This window comes from Oryzias latipes, chromosome 17 (genome assembly GCF_002234675.1).
Source record: "Oryzias latipes chromosome 17, ASM223467v1".
Classification (NCBI taxonomy): domain Eukaryota; kingdom Metazoa; phylum Chordata; class Actinopteri; order Beloniformes; family Adrianichthyidae; genus Oryzias; species Oryzias latipes.
Window position 1 is genome coordinate 25,131,903 of NC_019875.2, and position 20,235 is coordinate 25,152,137.

General features: G+C 42.4%; 1 protein-coding gene across 6 annotated transcripts in view; it reads left to right on the forward strand.

The window, feature by feature from the left end:
* The first annotated feature begins 1,486 nt into the window (after positions 1–1,486).
* LOC101160104 (pre-B-cell leukemia transcription factor 1) overlaps positions 1,487–20,235 on the forward strand; it is a 52,500-nt gene continuing 33,751 nt past the window's right edge. For 5 of the 6 annotated variants that reach the window (XR_002875065.1, XM_023964994.1, XM_023964996.1 and 2 more), the window contains exons 1-3: positions 1,487–1,591; positions 1,690–2,153; positions 2,798–2,871. Coding sequence is in view for 5 of the 6 variants with exons in the window: in XM_023964994.1 (XP_023820762.1) it covers positions 1,969–2,153; positions 2,798–2,871 (259 nt within the window). In the remaining variant the exon portion in view is untranslated. The remainder of the gene's footprint in view (positions 1,592–1,689; positions 2,154–2,797; positions 2,872–20,235) is intronic. The other variant, XM_023964995.1, reaches the window with a different exon arrangement.

The following is a 20,235-nucleotide window of genomic DNA, read 5'->3' on the forward strand; positions in this document are numbered from 1 at the left end:
GTGTATTCCCTAAACTCACCTTTTGTTTGATCTATAACTTTGCCCTGCAAATTGGTTATAAACATTTTTTATAATTGTCTTTGTGCCATCAATCACCAAATCAAGTTGCACATCCTTTTTATGTTGATGATTGTACATACAGAAATAGCTGTTTTGTCTGTGCAAAAGTGTTTCTAGAAGTAATTCTTGAATTTGATGTTCATCATTGGAAAGTGGAACAAAAATTTGAGGTACTTTTGAATCTCATTAAAAGTAATCCTTTGCATAATTTCTCCCCCAAGTCAAACCAGCCAAAATTGTAAAACATAAACGGAAACCCCAAAACCTTAAAGTTTTAGGGTTCAGAATCATAGGGCACAACAAGTAAAAAAAAGATTTAAAAATATGACATTTGTTTAAAAAAACAGAATGTTTTCGAAATTTAACACCAAATCATGACAAAGAAACCTGCAAACCTCGTAACTTTTGGATCAATGGTCATTCAGGCATGACAAAAATAGAAACTGAGGTGGAAGACTAACGGTATGGGCTAATTTTAACCACTGCTCTACTCTGTCATAATGATTAAAAAAACACCTATAGAATGACAACAGAGTGAATACATAGCAGATAGATAGATAGATAGATAGATAGATAGATAGATAGATAGATAGATAGATAGATAGATAGATAGATAGATAGATAGATAGATAGATAGATAGATAGATAGATAGATAGATAGATAGATAGATAGATAGATAGATAGATAGATAGATAGATAGATAGATAGATAGATAGATAGATAGATAGATAGATAGATAGATAGATAGATAGATAGATAGATAGATAGATAGATAGATAGATAGATAGATAGATAGAAAACTGAAGTTAATGAACTTTAGATCATTGTGCGCATTCAGGAAAAGGCATTAAAATATTTCTTTTTTAGTAGAATTTTTTTTAAGAAAAAGGAATAGTCTTCTTTTGTGGGCTTTGACCTATGATAGTTGAGTATTAGTGGAATTTTCTTGAGAGCATCCACAGATTGTAACTTCATCTTTGTTTGTGGAATTTGTTGCCGTGGCGTCATGAACCCACACCAGCACAAGATGTATGAAATTCTTTCCACAAACTGCTGCATTTTTCAATAAATTCCTCCTGATTTATGATTCCTTTGACTGATTACACGGATGTAAATATTCAGCAGGAAAATATATAGACCGGCTGACAGAGTGTCTTTTCCGCTGCGCCACGCTGTCCTGTTGGGTCAGAGCTCCACTGCCACTCACAATTATTTATTAGGCTACATATTCACTCTCTATCCATCACTGCATTGCCACCCGGTCCGGTCACATCTCTTAATGTTTATTACTATGTCCCACCTTCCCCAGGAGGATGATTGACGTTTTGGGAGAGGATCATCGAGGTGGGACTTGCGCGCTCCTTCTTCTCCAATCGTGGCTTTAGGGGCGGAGGCTTTTTTTCCATCCATACTCTGATTATGAGTCAGTTAGCAGACATAAGCGAAACAATAACAGTTGGTGGCTACTTCGTGTCCAAATCCTTCCCAGGCAAGTTGCGTCTTGAGCGCGTTTTGGCACGTCCAGCTCGAGTATGTCGGAGGTTTCATAAGAGGAGCTCTACGCGCTCCACTTTTAATCAGATTAGGAGCCTTTAATGTTCAATCCTGTTTTTCTTCTTCCCATACAGTACGGCACAGGAGTGGCCAGAGCCGAAAGCGGCGATTCAGCTCAGATTTCATCTCAGCTGGCGGGGAGAAAGACCGAGAGAGATAGAGAGGGGCTGTCGGTGTCCCTCCTCCCAAATCCAGAAAAGCTTACCAAGGAAAAGGAGGAGTGTCGGGGCTGAGACAGACGCGGGGGAACCAGAGGAATTTCCGAGGATATTTTCGCTTCTTCTTCTTCCCCCTCCCCTCTTGATATCAAAATCTAAAAGTTGGAGGGGCGGCAGCTGGGACCGTGTTCAAGGATGGACGAGCAGCCTCGACTGATGCACTCTCACGGGGTAGGCATGGCCGGACACCCCGGCCTGGCGCAGCATATGCAGGATGGCACGGCGGGGACGGACGGAGAGGGGAGAAAGCAGGACATCGGAGACATATTACAGCAGATAATGACCATCACAGACCAAAGCTTAGACGAGGCGCAGGCGAGGTGAGGATCCACACTTGCACATTTTTTGGGGGGGATGCAGCCGGGTGATCAGAACAGCGCTTTGCGCCCTGACTGAGTGCCTAAATGAAAGCATTAACGCCCTCTGAAGTGCCGTGGCTGTGCGAAAGCGGGAAACAAAAAACACCTTAAAAAACTTGACACGCTTCTAATTTTAGATGTGTAACAACTTTTATGTTCACACTTTGGCTTGTAAAGAAGCCTTTGCGCGTAATTTGCGCAGATGGGGGAAACGACCTGTTTCGGATGCGGAGCTGTTTGGTACCTCACTTCTTCCACTGGGAGTCTTTTGCTTTGTTAAAAAAGACACGCCATAATAAAACCATGCAAGTCCTCCTCTATAGTTATAGAAATACCATTAAATTAACAATCAAACATCTTTTAAAACAATGCATCTGTTACATTTTTGTGCAAAAAAATGAACTTTTCCAACGTGTTCACTGCGTAAATCACCAAGATAATTGAAAGAAATGAATAAATTGAATCAAAAGCATGCTATTTCATTTTGTAATTTAAAAAAGCATCATGTGTGACTTTAGATAAAGGGCACCACTTGTTTTTGTTTACCTATTTGTTGGTTTCCATGTGTTTAACTGATGTGGAATTTCTTTATGTCCTCTGTGTAGGAAACATGCACTCAACTGCCACAGAATGAAACCTGCTCTCTTCAACGTGTTGTGTGAAATTAAGGAGAAAACAGGTGAGTTTTTTTTTTTTATTGGTGGCAGTGTTTCAGGTTTGTGTTGCTGAGGAAAGCTGGTTTGCTGCTGCACAAACATGTGGCTGTGATTATTTTCAAAAGCTATGCGGGATAATGTATATTTTTTTTTACGTGTGGAGATCTGTTGGGTTTTTAGACCCATGGCTTAACTCTTTTTCATGCAGAGGCAGGTCAGAGGGATTTTCTGTTTATGTTTGGGTCAAGATCAGGAAAAAGGATGTGTGAATTCTATTGACTTGACAGCAGATCAAAAGAAGCATGGCTCATGTGATGAAAGTCTGTGAATATTCTCTGAGGGCTGTGGCAGATTGCTGCTTTTCAAGGGAGGAAATAAAACAAAAATATCCAATATTGCTTTATCTGAGAACATTGAAGCTGTCTGTGCAGTTATTGAGAGAGCCTTGCCACTTTGTCTGCTGTCTCGTCTCGTCTCAGCCATCTGAAATGGCTACGGATAAACACAAGGACTGAGGTGCACGGAGGCGATATTGTTGCCTTCAATATAACAGGAATTGTATTTCACTGACATTTCCTTCGCATGAGTCAGACTCTGGAAAAGGTTTTGGCCAAAAACAGGAGAAAGAACTTGTAGACACTTGAGATTTTCACCGGCTGCAGCCCGAGTACAGGAAGCTGCAGTAGGTTGGGGCCCTGTTTCTAAATTGCAGTGCTTGGAAAAGTGAAAGAGCAATGCAGGGTCCTTTGTAAACTGTCTGGCGTCTCCTTGGGTTCAACCAGAGTTCGTTTCCAAAAAGAAGAACAAAGTGACTTGGACCTTTTCCTGGCTTTTCCCCCCTGCCTCTCCTCTCTTCCCACCGTTTTTGGCAACCAGGATTACAGAGAGCCTCTGACAAGAAAGAGGCTCCCCTCAGTCTGCAAATTGTCCTCCCCTCTGTTCAGTACCAAGTTTGGAAATTAACATGTTTCACCGCCGCTTGCCTTTTTTCTCTGTTATTCTTCCCCCCCCAACTGCAAACCTTAAATCAGTAAACTCCCAGAACACATTTTAAAAGAGGTGAATGATTTCTCCCTGCTGGAGAAATTTTTTGCTTTAAAAAAAAAATGTATATCTAAATAAAGAGAAAGTATCTTCTTCTCCTGTCTGTGTGTGAAGAGCTGGGCTGCGGCTCATCTCTGCTCAGGAGGGTTTGTGCAGACGAGACTGAAAATCCTTTCACTGCAGTGACAGAGAAAATGACTCAAACCTTCACCATGGCATTTACAGCCAAATGTGCTGAGTGCGGTGTATGCTAGAGGAGTACAGCCTGTAATTCGTCAGGACTTTTTTGTATTCTTTATAAAGCATCCGCTTCTCCTTGCTTTTTACATCGTTGCAGTCAGAATGTGTCTGAGGAGAGGTGCAGGCAGTAGCAGACAAGTGCAGGAATTCAAATTCGAACAACCTCTTTACAAAAAAAAAGAGAGAAGCATTAAAAAAAAAAAATTATAACGTCACTTAGCATTCACTGCATGTGGTTATTCACATGCAAGCAGTGTGCACCTCTTGTTCTTTGTATATCAGGGTGTGTGAGTGTTGACAGCAGCAATATGGGTCATTGCCGCAGTGAGGTGTCCATTGGCAGGCAGCTGACAAACAAGGCACATGCCAATAGCGGACAGAGCAGGCCTTAACTGATGACCCCACACCACCCCGCTGCCTGTTTTTTTTGTGCCGGGGTCGTTCCCATGTCACGGCGCTAGAGTATTTAGCAAGTTTAAACAAGCTCAGGTTCACATACTGGCTTCTGCGAAAACCAACGGCAAAGGCTTGTGTTACTAGCGAAAGCAGCGGAGGTTGTACTTCAGCGAAATGTTTGCCCCAGTCTCCCACCTCTTTTAAGCTGCCATCATTGTTCGCGGAGTTCCTGCAACACTTTGAATTTTGCTTTCCTGCCTCACTTCCTGCAAAGAGAACTGGGGAGCGTCTTTGTTTGCGTGGAACCATAATGGCGAGGGAAGCTGGCACGTACAGGTTGACTAAGTAAGGGAAGCCAGACACCAAGTCAGTGTTTCTGGGTGTCAAATTTCATGGCCTACTCTCCCTCCACCTCCAACCCCCCCTTTCCTCCCTCGGCATGGCTCTCTATCTGTAAGCTTGGGACTGTTTAGTCAGGCCTCTCTGTGTCAGCAGCCTCGCATTACTTCCATGCAGGATTGGGTCAGATGGAGAGCTCCTGCATGACTAATGTAATCAGATGGATAATGCATTACAACGCTTGAACTTATCAAAGCTGGAGACCTGCTGAATCAGTCCATCCTGCTAACTAGAATTCCCTCCAGACATTTCACCACTCCTGCTGGGAAAATGTTCTGCTCTTACCGACTTCCCGTTTTGTCTTAAAGAAATAGCATTTACTTCAAAAGTGCTCCTTAAAATCAGACCCATTCCAATGAGAAATGTGTTTTTGGTGTTTTTAGCAGGTTCTTGTCGCATTTTTTTCTATGATGGAGGACATAAACTAAGAAAATTAAACCAGAATTCGCATTTCTGAGTCATTTTCTTAACCAAATCACTGAAAAAAAAATCACAAAAAATTCTATTTAAAAAGATGTGAAAAATACGCTGGTTGGGCCACAAGCTCCCTGCTCTGAGCTCTAAGCAACGGGGAGGGGAAGGGGGGCGGGGTTGCTCCGTGCCAATAGTCCCGCCTACAACTCTGAGACAAAACTCCTGCCGCTTTAAACGACACAGGTTTGTGATTTTAGCTAACAACGGCACAATCATAATTAAAAGACCTATGGGAATGCTTTTAAAATATATCAAAAGAAGATTTGTGTGGGTTTTTAAAGCATTTATTTTTAATTTTTAAATTAGAATCCTTTTGCTATAAGTTAGAAAGGAGAGGGAAAAAGCAATAAATGAGATAGCTGGTTGCTAAATCAAATAATTCTCAAAGAACCTTACAGGTGTGGCGTTATATTGCCAAATAGCTATTTGTACCATTTCCTATAACATCCACATTAAACAATGATGGCGGTCCTTGATGAGTAGCAGTGGATCAACTGGTCACTATGACTCCCAATGCTGCTGTTTTTCAGTATTTAATTGACATGGTCGTCCATGATGAGTTCAGGGGTTAGTGTTGCCTCTCTTTGTTACTCTCCTCTCATCTCCAGTGACAGATGGAGGCATTAGTCTCCGATGTGGCGCTGTCCTGAAACTAATGGCTATGTCCTTGGTTTCCCCGTGTGAGCTGGGAGACTTTATATCTGTCCCCGGCTTGGAAGTGCAGAAGCAGCAGTTTATTCTCCCATGTTTTAGTTTCCACGGAAATAAGACCAAACAGGACTGTGTCTGTTCTCTCATAAATAACCTCAAATAAATAACTTCAAAAGTGGTGAGGTGAAGTTTTCCCGACTAAAGCGGCCTTTGATTTGTGTGTTTATAGGAAACTCTTCCTCTTCTTACCAGAGTTGTTCATCCAAGTGAATAATAAGAAGCCTGTTGTATATTTTTTTCTGTAGGAAGTGCAGATTGTAACTTTAGTTTTGCCTTTAAATTGAATTATAGGATATAAAAATAGCCTGGGAACCCCTTTTAGTCCCAGAAACTACTTTGATATCCTTATTCTCTCTGCAATATCAGAGCACTTCAGATGCAACAGCTAGTATTTCTACAGTTCCCTGTCCTCTGATGTAAACTCACTTGCAATTAGGACAGCTAATATATTATGCAAATGTTGACTGGCTTAATTGAGACATGTTAATCATGTTTTAAGAGGGTAATTACAGCCCCGTATATCTGAGGTGGGAGCAGTAATTAGCCGTGATAGCAGATCTGGCTGTAGAATGGACATGTTCTGTGTGGCGATGTGAGTCTGTGCATGTTTGCAAAGAAAGATGCAAAATGAAAGAAAAGTGTGTTATTTTATGCGATTGTCGAAAATATTCATTTGTATTTTACTTGACAGCTTAAAATGTTTGCAGACGTGATTTATCTTTTTTTTTCCCCCCAGGAAACTAAGTGTGCATTTCTGAACATAAATATTTTGACATTTAAAAGAATGTAATAGAAGGACAAATGTTTTTTTTCCCACCTAACTTAGAGGATTATGAATTAAGTTACTTTATCAGCTGTGCTCTTCAGTCTGAAGATCTGATGCAGCACTACTGGCCACAGAACTCTGGGCTTTTATACACGACTTGGATCCTCGTTTTCTGACAGAGATCATATTTAGATCCATTACACTAAGAATGCCTTCCCACTTATCGAATATAAAATTGTTTTAGGGAGGAAATTTCCTCTATGGCGGAGTGGAGTTTCTTTTTTATCAGATGTTTGTCTCTAGAGTAGCTTTTAGCATCTACAAAACAGCTCCGGTGACATTATTGCCGCTGCAATTGCCTCCGCCATTGTTTTCCTTATTGGTGCTGTTTGGATTTGATTGGATTTTGTGCGGTCTCATTGAATTGGCCCGCAGAAAACGTCTGGTAAAGGCATATATCCTCCCGGTTTTGGAGTTGAAACACCTGCAGATCTTATTATTGAGATGTTTATAGTCTGGATATGTTCAAACGGCTTTGAATTTTGCTGTTTAGGCTCTGGCTTTTATTATAGAGGTAAAGTCTTTGTGGTTATTGGCGCTCGGCGGCGGCTTTGTCACCGTTTGAATGGAGAGTTATGGCCCTTTTATGTCTAAAAAAAGTAACTTGTGCTTTCAGATTGGCCTAGGCGCTTTGATGGAGGTGTGTTTTCTGGCACCCCGCCACTAAGATGTAAGTGGCGTGTTGGCAGCCCGCTGGGGTCGTACAAAAGACCCCCCCTGACTTCGATGAACAGTCAAACATAAGATTGCAGGCACTCTTCCCTGGCTGACTTAGTAAAAATGACATAAATTAATACATGCTGCTTAAACAGGACCAAGATTAATGGTTGCCTTTCGCAGCGGCTTAGATCCTCTGTCAGTCGCTGCTCGCTGCCCAGATGGAATCAACACCAATCAATGAGTCCGCCGACTTTCGCTGGATATCTGCTTAGGATGTCAAGTGGTACACACACATTTAACGCCACTTTGTGCGTGCACAAATGTCATGGAAAAATCTCCTTGTCTTCCTGCAGCTTTCCTCTGCATAAGCTCATGTCTTGTACTGCGTGCAGTACAGTCGCTTGTTCAATCAGGTGACACCGAGTCAGATGGGGAAGAGCAGTAAGGCTGATGGCTTGGTAGTGATTGGATGTTTCAATTACTGATAGTAATGCCATGGTGTAGTGAGTCATGCAGTGCAGATAGCACCATTTATTTTAATCAGGACAGGGGAGAGATGGGTGTGGATGTGTCTCCCTCATTTCAGAGTCGCTTCACATTTAGATGCAGGGGAGTGTGTTCCCTTACTCACTCCCAATCCGCCGGTTTCTTTGTATCACACACAAATGCATGCACAAACACACACACACACACATGCTCAGGTGGATTGAGTGGAGGAGAGGTTGCCGTGGGTAACGCATAGAGACCGGGTACTCTCTCGGTGAGCTATTCTAATTTATGTTAATAAACCTTGCCGTTGCCGTGAGAGACAAAGGGGCCACAGATGAGCCTTGGTAACCTCGGCACCTTCACTGGAAGGAAAGGCGCAGACAAAGAGCAGCACTGACACACGCAGAAAAGGGGAGAGGGGATATTGAACTGTAAAGAAAGACACAAACGCTGCAGTGGAGAGCGATGATAAATTTAGCCACACAAAGACTTGTTTTGTGGCTTTAAAATCAAACAGTCTGGCTATTTTCACCCTGTGAGTGGTGTCTGCTATTTCAGTGGCAGAGAAGCTGTTGGAGGGCACCAACAGGGAAAAAAAAAGAAAAGCCAGAGTGTCTCTTGGGATGGTTGCTGCTAATTCCATTGAGCCCTTAGAGTCGCAACAAGGGGGGGAGTGGCGGTGGATTGCGGTTTTGGATCCCTTTCTGGGGCAGATGTGACACCACAGGTAGCATTTAGCACACTAGGGTGAGAGCATGACTGTTAACAGAGGTCGACGCTTGATCTGGTTGCCTGGCAATGTTAAGATGAGCAGAAAGGTGCCCTCATGTCTGCTACTTGTGGCGTTTGTGGCCTCAAAAACAATGATTTCTAACAATAAACTACTATTAGAAAGCTAATGGACTATAATATGTTGTTTCTACTTATATTAAGTTTGCAACTTAAAAATGATTGAAATTTAGGGCTGTAATGATGAATCGATTTAATAGATGAATTGGTTTATATTACTACAATCCAATCTGATCAATCTGTCTCATGGAAGTTGTTATACCATTAAAAAATTGTTTCAAAATGAAATGAATCGATTATAATCGATATTGGAAAATAACGTATGGATTAAGACATAACATTTTCAAAAAAAAAATTTGAAAGTGTCACAGCGGACAACACAGATGTGATGTCAGCAAATTATGATCAAGCCGTTATTCCAGTCCAATGTTCGGAGACACTTTGAATTTTGCAAAGACCTGTGACCAGACAGTAGAATGTTCTAATAATGTTCCATTTGCATCATTTTGATATTTTAACACCAGTGGACTGAACTTTATAAAGCTAAAATGTAAATGGATTTGTGATTAATTCCTGTTTACTTGTTTGTTTGTACACATATTTAATTTACACTTGATAATTTATGCAAGAAGTACAAGGAATCTGGAAAACTTCACCTGCACTGTTCACTACCCAGGTAATTATCTATGAGTCACACTGGTGGAAGTTTTGGCTAAAGATGTCCTGGATCGATTTTAGGTCGGCAAATCATATTGTTTTAAATGAACCGATATGGACTATGAATCGTATCGGCAACCACTAATTATGATATGAATTGAATAAAAATGAATCGTTACATCCTTCTCGAAACCATTTTGAAAGAGCTGACATTTTGTGTTAGAAATGGTATTTTTTGGAAGACTGGCTTTATATCCACACCAGGCTCTTTATTTTTGATGTAAAATCCAGCTACAACTCAGTTATATTGCTGTAAATAATTCTTCCTGCAAAAGCAACAAGGATTGATAACCCGCCGATGCCTCCTCGCTGCTTCCCAGTTCTGCAGAAGTCTGCATCTCGACCCAAGGAGGGAAAGCAGCGGATTTCCTCTGTGCCTTCTGTCTGCCAGCTTGCCTTTGGCGATGTTAGTTCTGGACAGTTAACTCCTACTGAAATTATGTTAATTGCTGTCATTTTCTTTTTCTACTTGAGCATAATCAGCAAATTATATACTTCTGTTCATTTATTACCAAGCCACTCCTAACGGCGTTTTTACCCTTCAAAGATCAAAAGTAAGAAGGGGAGGTAGTTTGCTCTTATGATTTGTGGACTCACGTGGGCTTGTGTGTGTGTGCTGTCAGCAATTTGCACTTTTTGTGTATGGGTTTGTAATTACATCAGCAGCGATGTCTCGTAAAAGAAGAGTTGAATAGAAGCAGACGTAATCTTAGTTACATGTTTCAACACTGATTTACGTTGTTTTTGGTTTTTTTTCCAGCAAGTGCTGTTGCCATGTAAGAAATACAAACCGGTCAGTGTAGTAACAGCAAAACTCTCATTTTACATCTGACTAATTCACAGGAAACGATGTGTTGCATTACCTTTTATTTTAGCCTTGCTGTGTGTGTTACATCGAGATGGCCCAAAGATACAAATACCTTATTTCCAGGAAAGGATACTGGAGGAAGCCGCTCTCTTCACTTTATTTATTATTGGCATTTTCGTCTTTGATTGTCTTTTCGTCTGTGAAGTGTCTGCTGTTGACGGAAATTCCCCAGGAAATCACTTTATGTGTGCATGTCTGCTCATAAAGACAAGCATGTGGTTATCTGAGGAACACAAACGGGCTCTGTTCAAAAACGGCTACATATCATTGTTCCCAAAATAGGGAGGCAAGTTTAACCTCGCAGGACGAGAACTGTCGTTTTACATGAAGCACACGAGCGATTATTATTTCAAGACGTGCGTGTGTGTGTTACTTTTCAGAAGAAAAGCAAAGGAAATGAAGGAACCATCCATCCAGCTTCCCTGGAATGGAGCGCTCTCCTGGGAATCGTTGGTGTTTAGGAAAAGTTTCATAATCAGGCAACTCTAATGCTGCGTTCACACCAGGCTTGGAAACGTGCGTTTGAGCGACTGCTTCCAGTGAAAAGTTTATGTTTAATGCACGCATATGGGCTTTTTGGGCTTCTGCATTTAAAATCCTTACATTCATGCATCGCTACGCACATTTTTAATTCCGTTTCCAGGCCCTTGAACGCGCACTGAAAGTTTTTAACCAGGGCCTCGGTCGGCTTTGGTAGTAACGCATGGGTGGCGTCCTTTTCAAAACACAGAATTGCCAACTTTAAAAATCAATCATGAAGAAGAAATCAATAATTGCATTTTGTTTTTGGCCAAAATTCTATGACACCAAGTTTTTTTATGTATCAGAATAGAGCTGCAAAAATAAAAAGCCTAGAGCAAAATTTGTGACATTTTCACCTCTTCAACATTTTGCACCAACCTCTTCTGACTGTAGGTCTGTGCCCTTGCGTCGGGCAGAAACCGTACAGTGTGTGTACACCATATCCTAAAAGGCATTCTTGAACATGTAACACGTGCACATCAGGTATGTGTTGCGTGTTCGAAACCCTGCAATACACGATTTCATGAACACACTTTCAGCATACGGTGTTCAAACCAGACAAGCGGGTAGCACCACGGAGGGGCTTCTTCTTCTTTTGTTTTTTTGCTGTTCACTTAGTGGTTGTCCACCACCTACAGTTGAACGAGGCTTGGGGCGAAATTTGAAGCAGTCCAAATCTTGCTCCAGGCTTTTTCTATCACAGCTTTATATATGAAAGACTTGTCATATAATTCCGGGTTAGGGTTACCACCAACCAGAATTATTAATTTCTCCTTTACGATCACTTTTCATTCGGTTGGCACTTCTGTGACTTGGAAAGGACGCTTCTCATAAGTAACTACCAAGTCGCTGATTGGTCAAAGTTCATCTGTTTGGTGTTCAAGCAGTTGATGAATGCACTGATGGTACGTTAAACCTGAAAATGAACTCTAAAACAAATGCCAGTTGCAGGGGCCGGAGTGTACGTAGATTCACACATGCCCGGTGTGTACTTTACTTACTTAAGAATTGAACCAGCAACCTTACTGCTCTACTCCTTAAGGCAGACATCTCCCCTGCTCCTATTATTTTTTATTTCCTGCGCCGGCACCACCTTGCAGCCTGCTTTATTGGACATGTCCTTCAGCACCACGTTTAACAGTCTCCTCCCCTGAAGACATAAAATTCCTTTATGCTCCTATTACTTGAGTTTACGAAGATCGTCTTCACCCACCCCGCCCTCCGATAAGATCATATTGATAGATTGATATTGGAAGAGCTGTAGTGTGATAAAGGCACGGGGGTTAAGAGCTTCTTGGATAGTTTAACCTTGATAAAACAGTTGTTTCAGTGAGGTTGATTTTGCCCCATCCGTCTTCATCCGTCAGGGCCCCGCTGAAGTATGCAAATGGAGGCAGTAGAGGGAAACGCCGTGCGCGGTTAAATGGGGCGTTGCGAATGTGCGGTGTACCGCGCCGACGGGGTGATACTACTTACTGTCCAAATTTAGTGTGTCTTTTCTGAACGCGTCCTCCCTCTTCTTCTCCCTTTTTGTCTGTGCTTCAAACATACATACACACTCTGACTGAAAAACAAAACAAAAAACATTACACATGTGACAGAAGCCCCCCCACTCCATGTTATCACAGATTTGAATGTTTTTTTTATCTTAGTGGCTGCAGCCCCAGTGGCTCAATCTGCAGTATCTACATGTTGGAGCAGGTTTATGGTGTGCTTTGCCCATACATTTTACTGTATGGCTGTTTATTGTGCTAATTAGTGAGTCTGGAGGTGTAAGGGTAATAATCTTTGTGATAATAACTGTTTATGCCTTAACACTGCTCTTCATTCCCACTTTATGGTACCTGGGCAGCTTAATTTGCCTGATTAGCCTTTTTAGTTTTACCTCCTCAGCAGCATCAGGGATGTTTATTTATTTATTTCTGGTGCCTGTGCGTTTGATTCTCTCATTTGTCTCACGTGTCGGCATATTGATTGATTCCCCCACTCTCTCGTTATTTTTTTTCTGTTCTTCACAACTCATTTTCTGGGAGAGAGGGGCCATCACAAGGGCCAGAAACACATACCGTGTCTCCTCTCTGCTGTCTGACTAGTCACCACACGCATAAAGCTGTCAATCAGGAACTTTCCTGGCCCGCTCTTTTGTTATGGAACGCTGGCTTTGTGGGTGGGTCCTCGGAGGTGATAGATGGCTCCGAGAGCCTATCAGACTGCAAGAAGCATCCATCTCTGTCTGCTGCTGTTAAACAAGCTTGGGAAAGCAGCCATGTAGTCCTAACCATCACTGGCCACCACTAAAAAAAACCATTAACATTAATGAAGGGTAGCTTTAAAAGTTCTCCTGTAATAAGCTTGAATGGGATTTATGATTTGGATAGTTTGCCAGAGAGTACGCCATGAAAAATGTCATGGGTAGATAAAGGGAAATGAGCTTTTGAAAGGTCTTGGGACACAGTTTCAGGGAGGATTTTTAAGCTTTTCTCCGAGAGCTTTTTTTTTTTCTTTTCTTGGCTCTCAGTCACTTTCTGTTCCAGCTCTAAAATCAAGCTTCAGTGGCTGCGAGGGAAAAGCGAGGTGTTTGATGTTTTAAGCCTCTGCAAAGATAAAGCTGCTCATCTTACACTCTCTTCTGCTGCTGGTGCTGCTGCTGCTGCCTTGGTGAGAAAAAAAAGAAAAAAAAAAGATCTGTAATGCATTTTAAAGGCTTTTCATCCCTACCAGCACTGGCCATTTCAATATCTTGCAACTACCACTTTACCTGTCTGCAAGGTCCCTATAGATGGCTGTTGTGAAACTGCCATTAGCCAACCAATTCCTCAGCCAGAGATTACTGTGCCAGTGCGCGGTAATCACAATGTTGAAAAGGTCTGATTGCACTCCATCCAACCTACAAAGTGCGGCATAAATGGGGTTTTTGAAGGTCTGCAGTCAGTTGTTGGTATACCATCATAGTGCATTAGGACTGTCAGCAGCAAAATAGCAGTTTTTGAAACGTCTGTGAATGTTAAAAGGATGCAGGAATACACTTGGAGAGGAAAAAAAAAACAGGCAAATAAGGCCTGGGAGAGATTGTTCAGTCGAAGCACACCTCCTGTGTGAGCTGAGCTATGAACTGGCTGCGACTTAAAATATACTGATGTAAAATATTTCTAATTCCCCCGCTCCATCTCTCCCCTCTGCCTTTTTTTCCTCTTTGGCTGGTCTGATCTCGGCTCACCTCTGATGTCATTAGCAGTGGAAGGGAGGCTGAGGGGAAAGAGGGGGTGCTGTTCTTAATGAATTCCACTGTGTCTTTGCACTCCCCTATCTAGTTAACCAACCGCCCTCTTCCCTCTGGGTAGGGGTGTGTGGGGGGGGGAGTTCAAGGTGTCAAATTAAAGCAGCTGGAAAAGGGGAGAACAAGGAGATGAGCAAACTACATCACACCTCGGCTAATTTCAGTTCTCTCCTTCAAATCACCCAATACTACGCTAAGTAACAGGCACGGCTGCTTTGGATATGCACTTTTATGGTTAGAGAGCTGCTAAAAAACATCCTAAATCTGACTTTTGGCACAATTTGTTGCAGTATTTTCACTAATGTTGTATTTACCTAAGTGCTAGGCATCAAAATTTGGATTTTAAAGTCTTACTGCATTCATCTTTTGTAAAAGCATTACCAGCAGTCTTTTCTTTATGATTATACCGTTTTTCGCCAAAATCCAAGAACATGTGTCGTGCTCTAGGATATAGTTTCTGCAGAGCGGCAGGAGTTTGCCAAAAATTTGCCAATGAGTTGGCGAGGAGGGAGCCTGCCTTTTTGAACACTCTCTCCTGCTATTTTACAGCCCCTCACAACCCCAACCTAACATTACTGATGCAACCAAAAATGCCAAGCATTATTGGAACTATCCAGACGTACAGCTTTCAGCCAGATTCCAGCTCAGACGAGAAAGACAAAGACGTAGATGGATCTAGTCATATATAAGTAGATGCATCAGAATGGAGCAGAACAGCATTTTTTCCGTCTGCTCCTGATTCACAACAATATGAATGAAGACATACTCAGAAACACAGTTTTAATCCTAAATGTCTTTATATATGTTCTCCTTCATGAGAAGAATGTCACTAAAACATGTTAAAACACCATTTTCATTGGAGTGGGTCTTTAATGTGTGAACGCAGGAGGTTGGTGCTACAAAGGCTAAAAACAAAAGGCTCCCAAATCCTTTAATGAATCAGCTTGTAACTCAGTTGCTTATGATGCTCATTTTAGTGAAATGTTGGCATTTTTTCCCCAAAAGTACATCCTAAACATCTCGAAAGGTTTCAAAGCAATTATTGTGACCCTGAAAGGCAAAACGCTGCAATATTTAACCCAGGCAAGGAAATGCAAGCATACTAAATTATGAAGCATTTGCTGATGTAAATGCTACAACTCCATAAGCACAAAAAACCTTTTCTTTCTGTTTTTGCCTGTAACCCTTTATTCATATCACATTTGATGCTTGTACTTCTGGGACTCCCGGTTCATTATTATGATCAAAACTTTCCTTAAAAAGCCGCTAACGTAAATTGGGTTTTTGGGGCTTTTAACATGTTCTTGTGGCTTTTGAAGAAAGATTTAAAACAAATTAAGCTTGAAACCGCACTTCTGAGTGTGTCTTTATTCAAATGGTTGCGCATCTGGAGCAGACAATTAAAAGCTCTCAGAAAAAGCTCGTAGTTGTGACTTCAAAACTACAAACAGCAGGGCACAGGTTCCCCGCTCTGCTCCAATCTCTAATATTTACTGTTTAGCTCCAACATGGCTCGCCATTTTTGTTGCACCTGTAATGTTAGGTTGGGGATGTAAGGTGCTGTCAGCTATAGCGGGAGAGACTGTAAACAGATGACTGATGGGAAGTGGGGGTGGGCTCACTCTTTTGGGTGAAAATCACTCATTCATTGTTGTTCTATTTTTATTAATGACTACTTTCTGCATTAAAAGAATGCAAAATTTGTTCCCAATTAATTCTCTATAATGCAGTGACATCATGTCTAAAATGTGTGGCTCAGATTTGACACATTAATATTGTTGTCAATATTGTTGCATCTTAAACTAACATTGTTGTGAGCACAAACGTACTAAATCACCCAACGTATCATAACTAATACTATCTATATCTCTAAAAAAAATGATATTCCTAAATTTGTTATAGGAATTTCCTCAAAGGGTTTAAAAAACATATTTCTTCCTAAAAGTGTGAATTTTCTGTCTTCTTTTATATAGTGGGCTTTACAGGGTTAAGGACATACTTTTTTTTTTGAAAAACCCTTCTAGTCTAAGGGTTTTTCAGCTTTTTCTAGTTATAATTTTCATGTCATTGCTTCTCCCCCTCTTATCCTTTTCAAAAGGATCATCTATGCATCACTGGAGGGTTTTCAGCTTAAAAATTCCCCTATTCAAGGACTTAAAAGCAAAAAATAAAAAATAAAGCTCCCCCAAACCTGGAGAGTTGTTGCTGCAAGACATTGAAAGTCAAGCATTTAATTGTTTTGTTAGCCATTAAGAAGAGATCCTTCAGTTGTTTGCATAAGTAACAGGTTGAAGCAAACTGGTGTGATATGTGACAGTCCAGCAGGGAGGACTGAGATGATCCGAAGGCCCTGAAAGGCTTACCCTCAGCTTACCTCGTCTATATTTGTTGCAGGCGTCTTTTCTGCAGGCTCGGTGTGAACTTGCTGCACCTCCATCGTGGAGGCGTTTAGAGTAAAAATGCCGGTGATGGCGATACCACATCAGACACCTCTCCGGCGAATAATTTCATGTCATACTTGCTGCTTTTAGCCGCTTGAGCTCTGAAAATGAGAGGAATGCGCCACCCTTTCAGAAGCACTCAAGCTGCAATTCGCCAATAGCAGCTTTAAATGATGTCAAAGTGTTTAGGGGGGGATTTTTCCTGTGAGCCGAGCAGAGCTGTTGTTGTCTACTTCACCCCAGCATTATGATAGTCCTGACTCAACAGAGAAGTCCCCCCGTGGCTCTGCTTACTCACTTCTGAGCCCAGTGTTTAGTTTCCTTTGGCAGACCCAGGCCACAGCTCATTAGACTAAGAGAATGCGCTTGGCTTAATTAATGATATGTAAATATCCTTGAATTGGCCACATTTGCATATTAAGAGAGATTTGCGGAATCTGTGGAGTAATATATTTTAATTAGGGATTAATTAGAAATAATGGGAATTTCATTTTGCCTGGCAGGTTGTGTTTGGTGTGAAGCGTGCGCCGGGGCTCAATCTTTGAACGGCGAGGCAGCCACCGACATGCGAGGGAAGCTCTGCTCTTTCACCCGCTATCTGTGCTGCATACAAACATGTGCCCTCACACACCCACACACAGACACACACACAAACTGGCACCGCATTCCTTGAGATGCCAGAGTCTTCCCAGGGGGTCTCCGCTAAGCGCCGCAGCTCTGAAAAGGCAGCGAGGAGGAAGAGAATCCAGCTTGAACACCCACAGAATGTTGTATGGGATGGCCACAGTTTCCTTTAGCTTCGTCTCCTCTCATCCCTCGGTTCCTTTTCTTATTTTTTGCTCAGTGGATGGGGAATGGCTCTCAGACATGGAACACTAGCTATGTTGGCAATTAAGTTAATGGAATGCCATTAGGCCATGATTGTGAATGAGTGAATGGGGAGAGAGGGCACGTTCTGGAGGCCCAAGTCAACGTCTGCTTTGATCCTCTTCTCTGAGACCGTGCCAAAACACATTCAAACATGTTGACTAATTCATCTGCAGTGCAGAATCTGTTTTGATGTGCGGGGTTGCCTGAGTTCAGGCTCTTCCTACAGGATAATGATATAGCCAGTGTTTTTTTTTTTCTTTTTTCTTTGCCTCTTGACAGCTGTGAAAATAAATCTGAATGAAGACAAAGAAACCATCCGTCATCATCCCCAACAAATCGCAGTGATAGCATGGCCACTATCACCTCATCTCCTAGGTGGAAATCATCCCCATTACCAAGCATCGCAGCTGCTTCCTGCTTCCTGATGCTCCTCTCGGCACAAACATGCACTACAGTAAAGACGAGTTTTGATGCATCTTTGCTCCAAAAAATAAAAAATAAACACACAAAAAATAAAAAATAAAAACGCCTGTTTTTCCTGCAGCTCTGCTTAAAGCGCAGCAGTCCTTTGGCATTTGTGATGTGTCATCAGGGTGCTGATGTTATTGATCCAGGACCTTCCGAATTCATTAGGAAATCCAGCCCAACTGTGCCGCATCTTTATTTATGTTGCTGCGCCCTCCCTGGCCTGCTTCCCCTCTCTGCCTCTGTCTGCCTTCCGCTTTCATCCTCCATGCATTATTCTTTTATTATTCTTTTACAGCTGCCTTATCGCCTGCATTTTGGTGAGGATAAGACCTGTCATCTTTGGGTCTAGTCTTGGGAGATGATGGGAGACTTCAAGGAGGGAGGAGGACGAGGAGGCGGAGGGAGGGAGGAGGGCGGCTGTAAAGAATGCCTGCTGTCCCCCCGTTTTTTCATCATCTGAAATGGACCTCTCTCATTCTCCTGCTTGTTCTTCTTCTTCTCCCCCCTCTACCTTGCTCTCTCATTCACTCTGGCTTTGGCTGTTTCCCTTTGTAATGAGAATCACTCTCTAATTGAGGGAGCTGCAGCGAGCTGGCCGAGGGCGGCGGGGTTAGATTGTGATACCGGCTACGTGACCGTTATGCTGATAAAGGTGACAGATCAATAATTTAGGCCCTGACCTTAATGGTGGCGTTAAAACGCTCATTCCTCTGGAGTCTGGAGGCCTTAAAGGTGCAGGGGTGGATAAAGGCACAGAGTTTGCAGGATATGGAAGTGGCGGTGGTGGTGGGGGGAGGTGGGCAAAGCAGATAAGAAGAGAGGTGGAGAAAAGATGGAGAGGGAGAGTGTATTTGCAGTCAGTCTGTGAAAGGAGGGATCATGAGTGATGTTTTTCTTGCCTCTACATTCAGACTCTCACATTGTCACCAACATTCATCCTCTTAGCATCCCCATGAATGCCGTAAGCTTTTTTTCTTTCTTTCCCGCATGCATTTGGTATCCGCTTGTAATCCGTTTTCATAAAAAAAAAATCCTCCACCCATCCTCAGTGATGCACAGAATGCATCACCAGACACCAGAAGTGAACAAAGACTGCAGTAACGAGTGGGTTTAATCTGGTTGTGGGCTTGTCTTCTGCCTCCTAGCTTAAGGCCATGCTCATTGAAGATTCGGACAGCCATCGATTTGATTCTGAGGGACATTAACGTCACAGCCTCATGCGTCTCCCTGAATCTCGGAGACTCATTCCCTGCTGGCAGGATGCGGCCATCCCAGCTCTCTCCTGCTCCTCCTCGCCCACCCAGCCACCCTTAGGGGATGATATATTAGATATAACCAATTCAATTTTATGCAGCCAGGACAGACGCCCTGGGGACATAAACACACACATTTTTAATACACTCCTCACCAGGAAGCCCACTGCGCCAGAGCCTGCGGCTGCCCTAGGTCTCCTCTCACACTCAATTATTAATGTAACGGCCGTAGTGGCTTAATTAAATAATAAAGACAAGCTCGCTGCAAAGGAATGGTCCAAGGACAAGTCAGGGAAGAAGCAGCTTCTGAAAATGTGGGGATTGTGACAAATAATCAAGTTTGTGTCACCGATTTCTTGTTTTTCGTCAGTTCACTTTTAGGTTCTTCCAGGGTGGGTTTTTTTCCCCCCCCTGACAGTTAATCCTCAAAATTCTTCAAAATAAATCATTTGAAAGCGAGGAGTGGGCTTTCGGCTGGAATCTCGATCTGCTCATAAATCAACTGTCTTGAGAGTCGGGTCAAACGGGGGCTTGCGATTTCTCAACTACATAAAAAGACTGATTTCCTCAGATTATGGATTCCTGACACCTCGAGGGCAAGCCAGAGGAAGCGCTTCGTCTCCAATGTGATGAAATGTGGCGTTATCTTTTACTTTGTTTCATTAGACTCACTGGAGATTACACACTCCTCTCAAAGACGAGCTTTTCCATCTTTCTGGCCTGGAGGCAAAAAAATATATTTCCTGGCTCCTGTCTACAGCCTGTTTCTCTGGGTTCATGTCAGCTTTAACTTGCAATTAATTATTCAAATTCTTTTTGAAAAGCGGGGTTACGTTTTGAGTGGCTTGTTCAGAGGCAAAAGCAGTTTTTTTTTCCCCTTTCCGACTAATGGTGAGTCAGCTCTGCCATTAGATTGAAAAATAGGCCCATTGTGCGTGTTGAC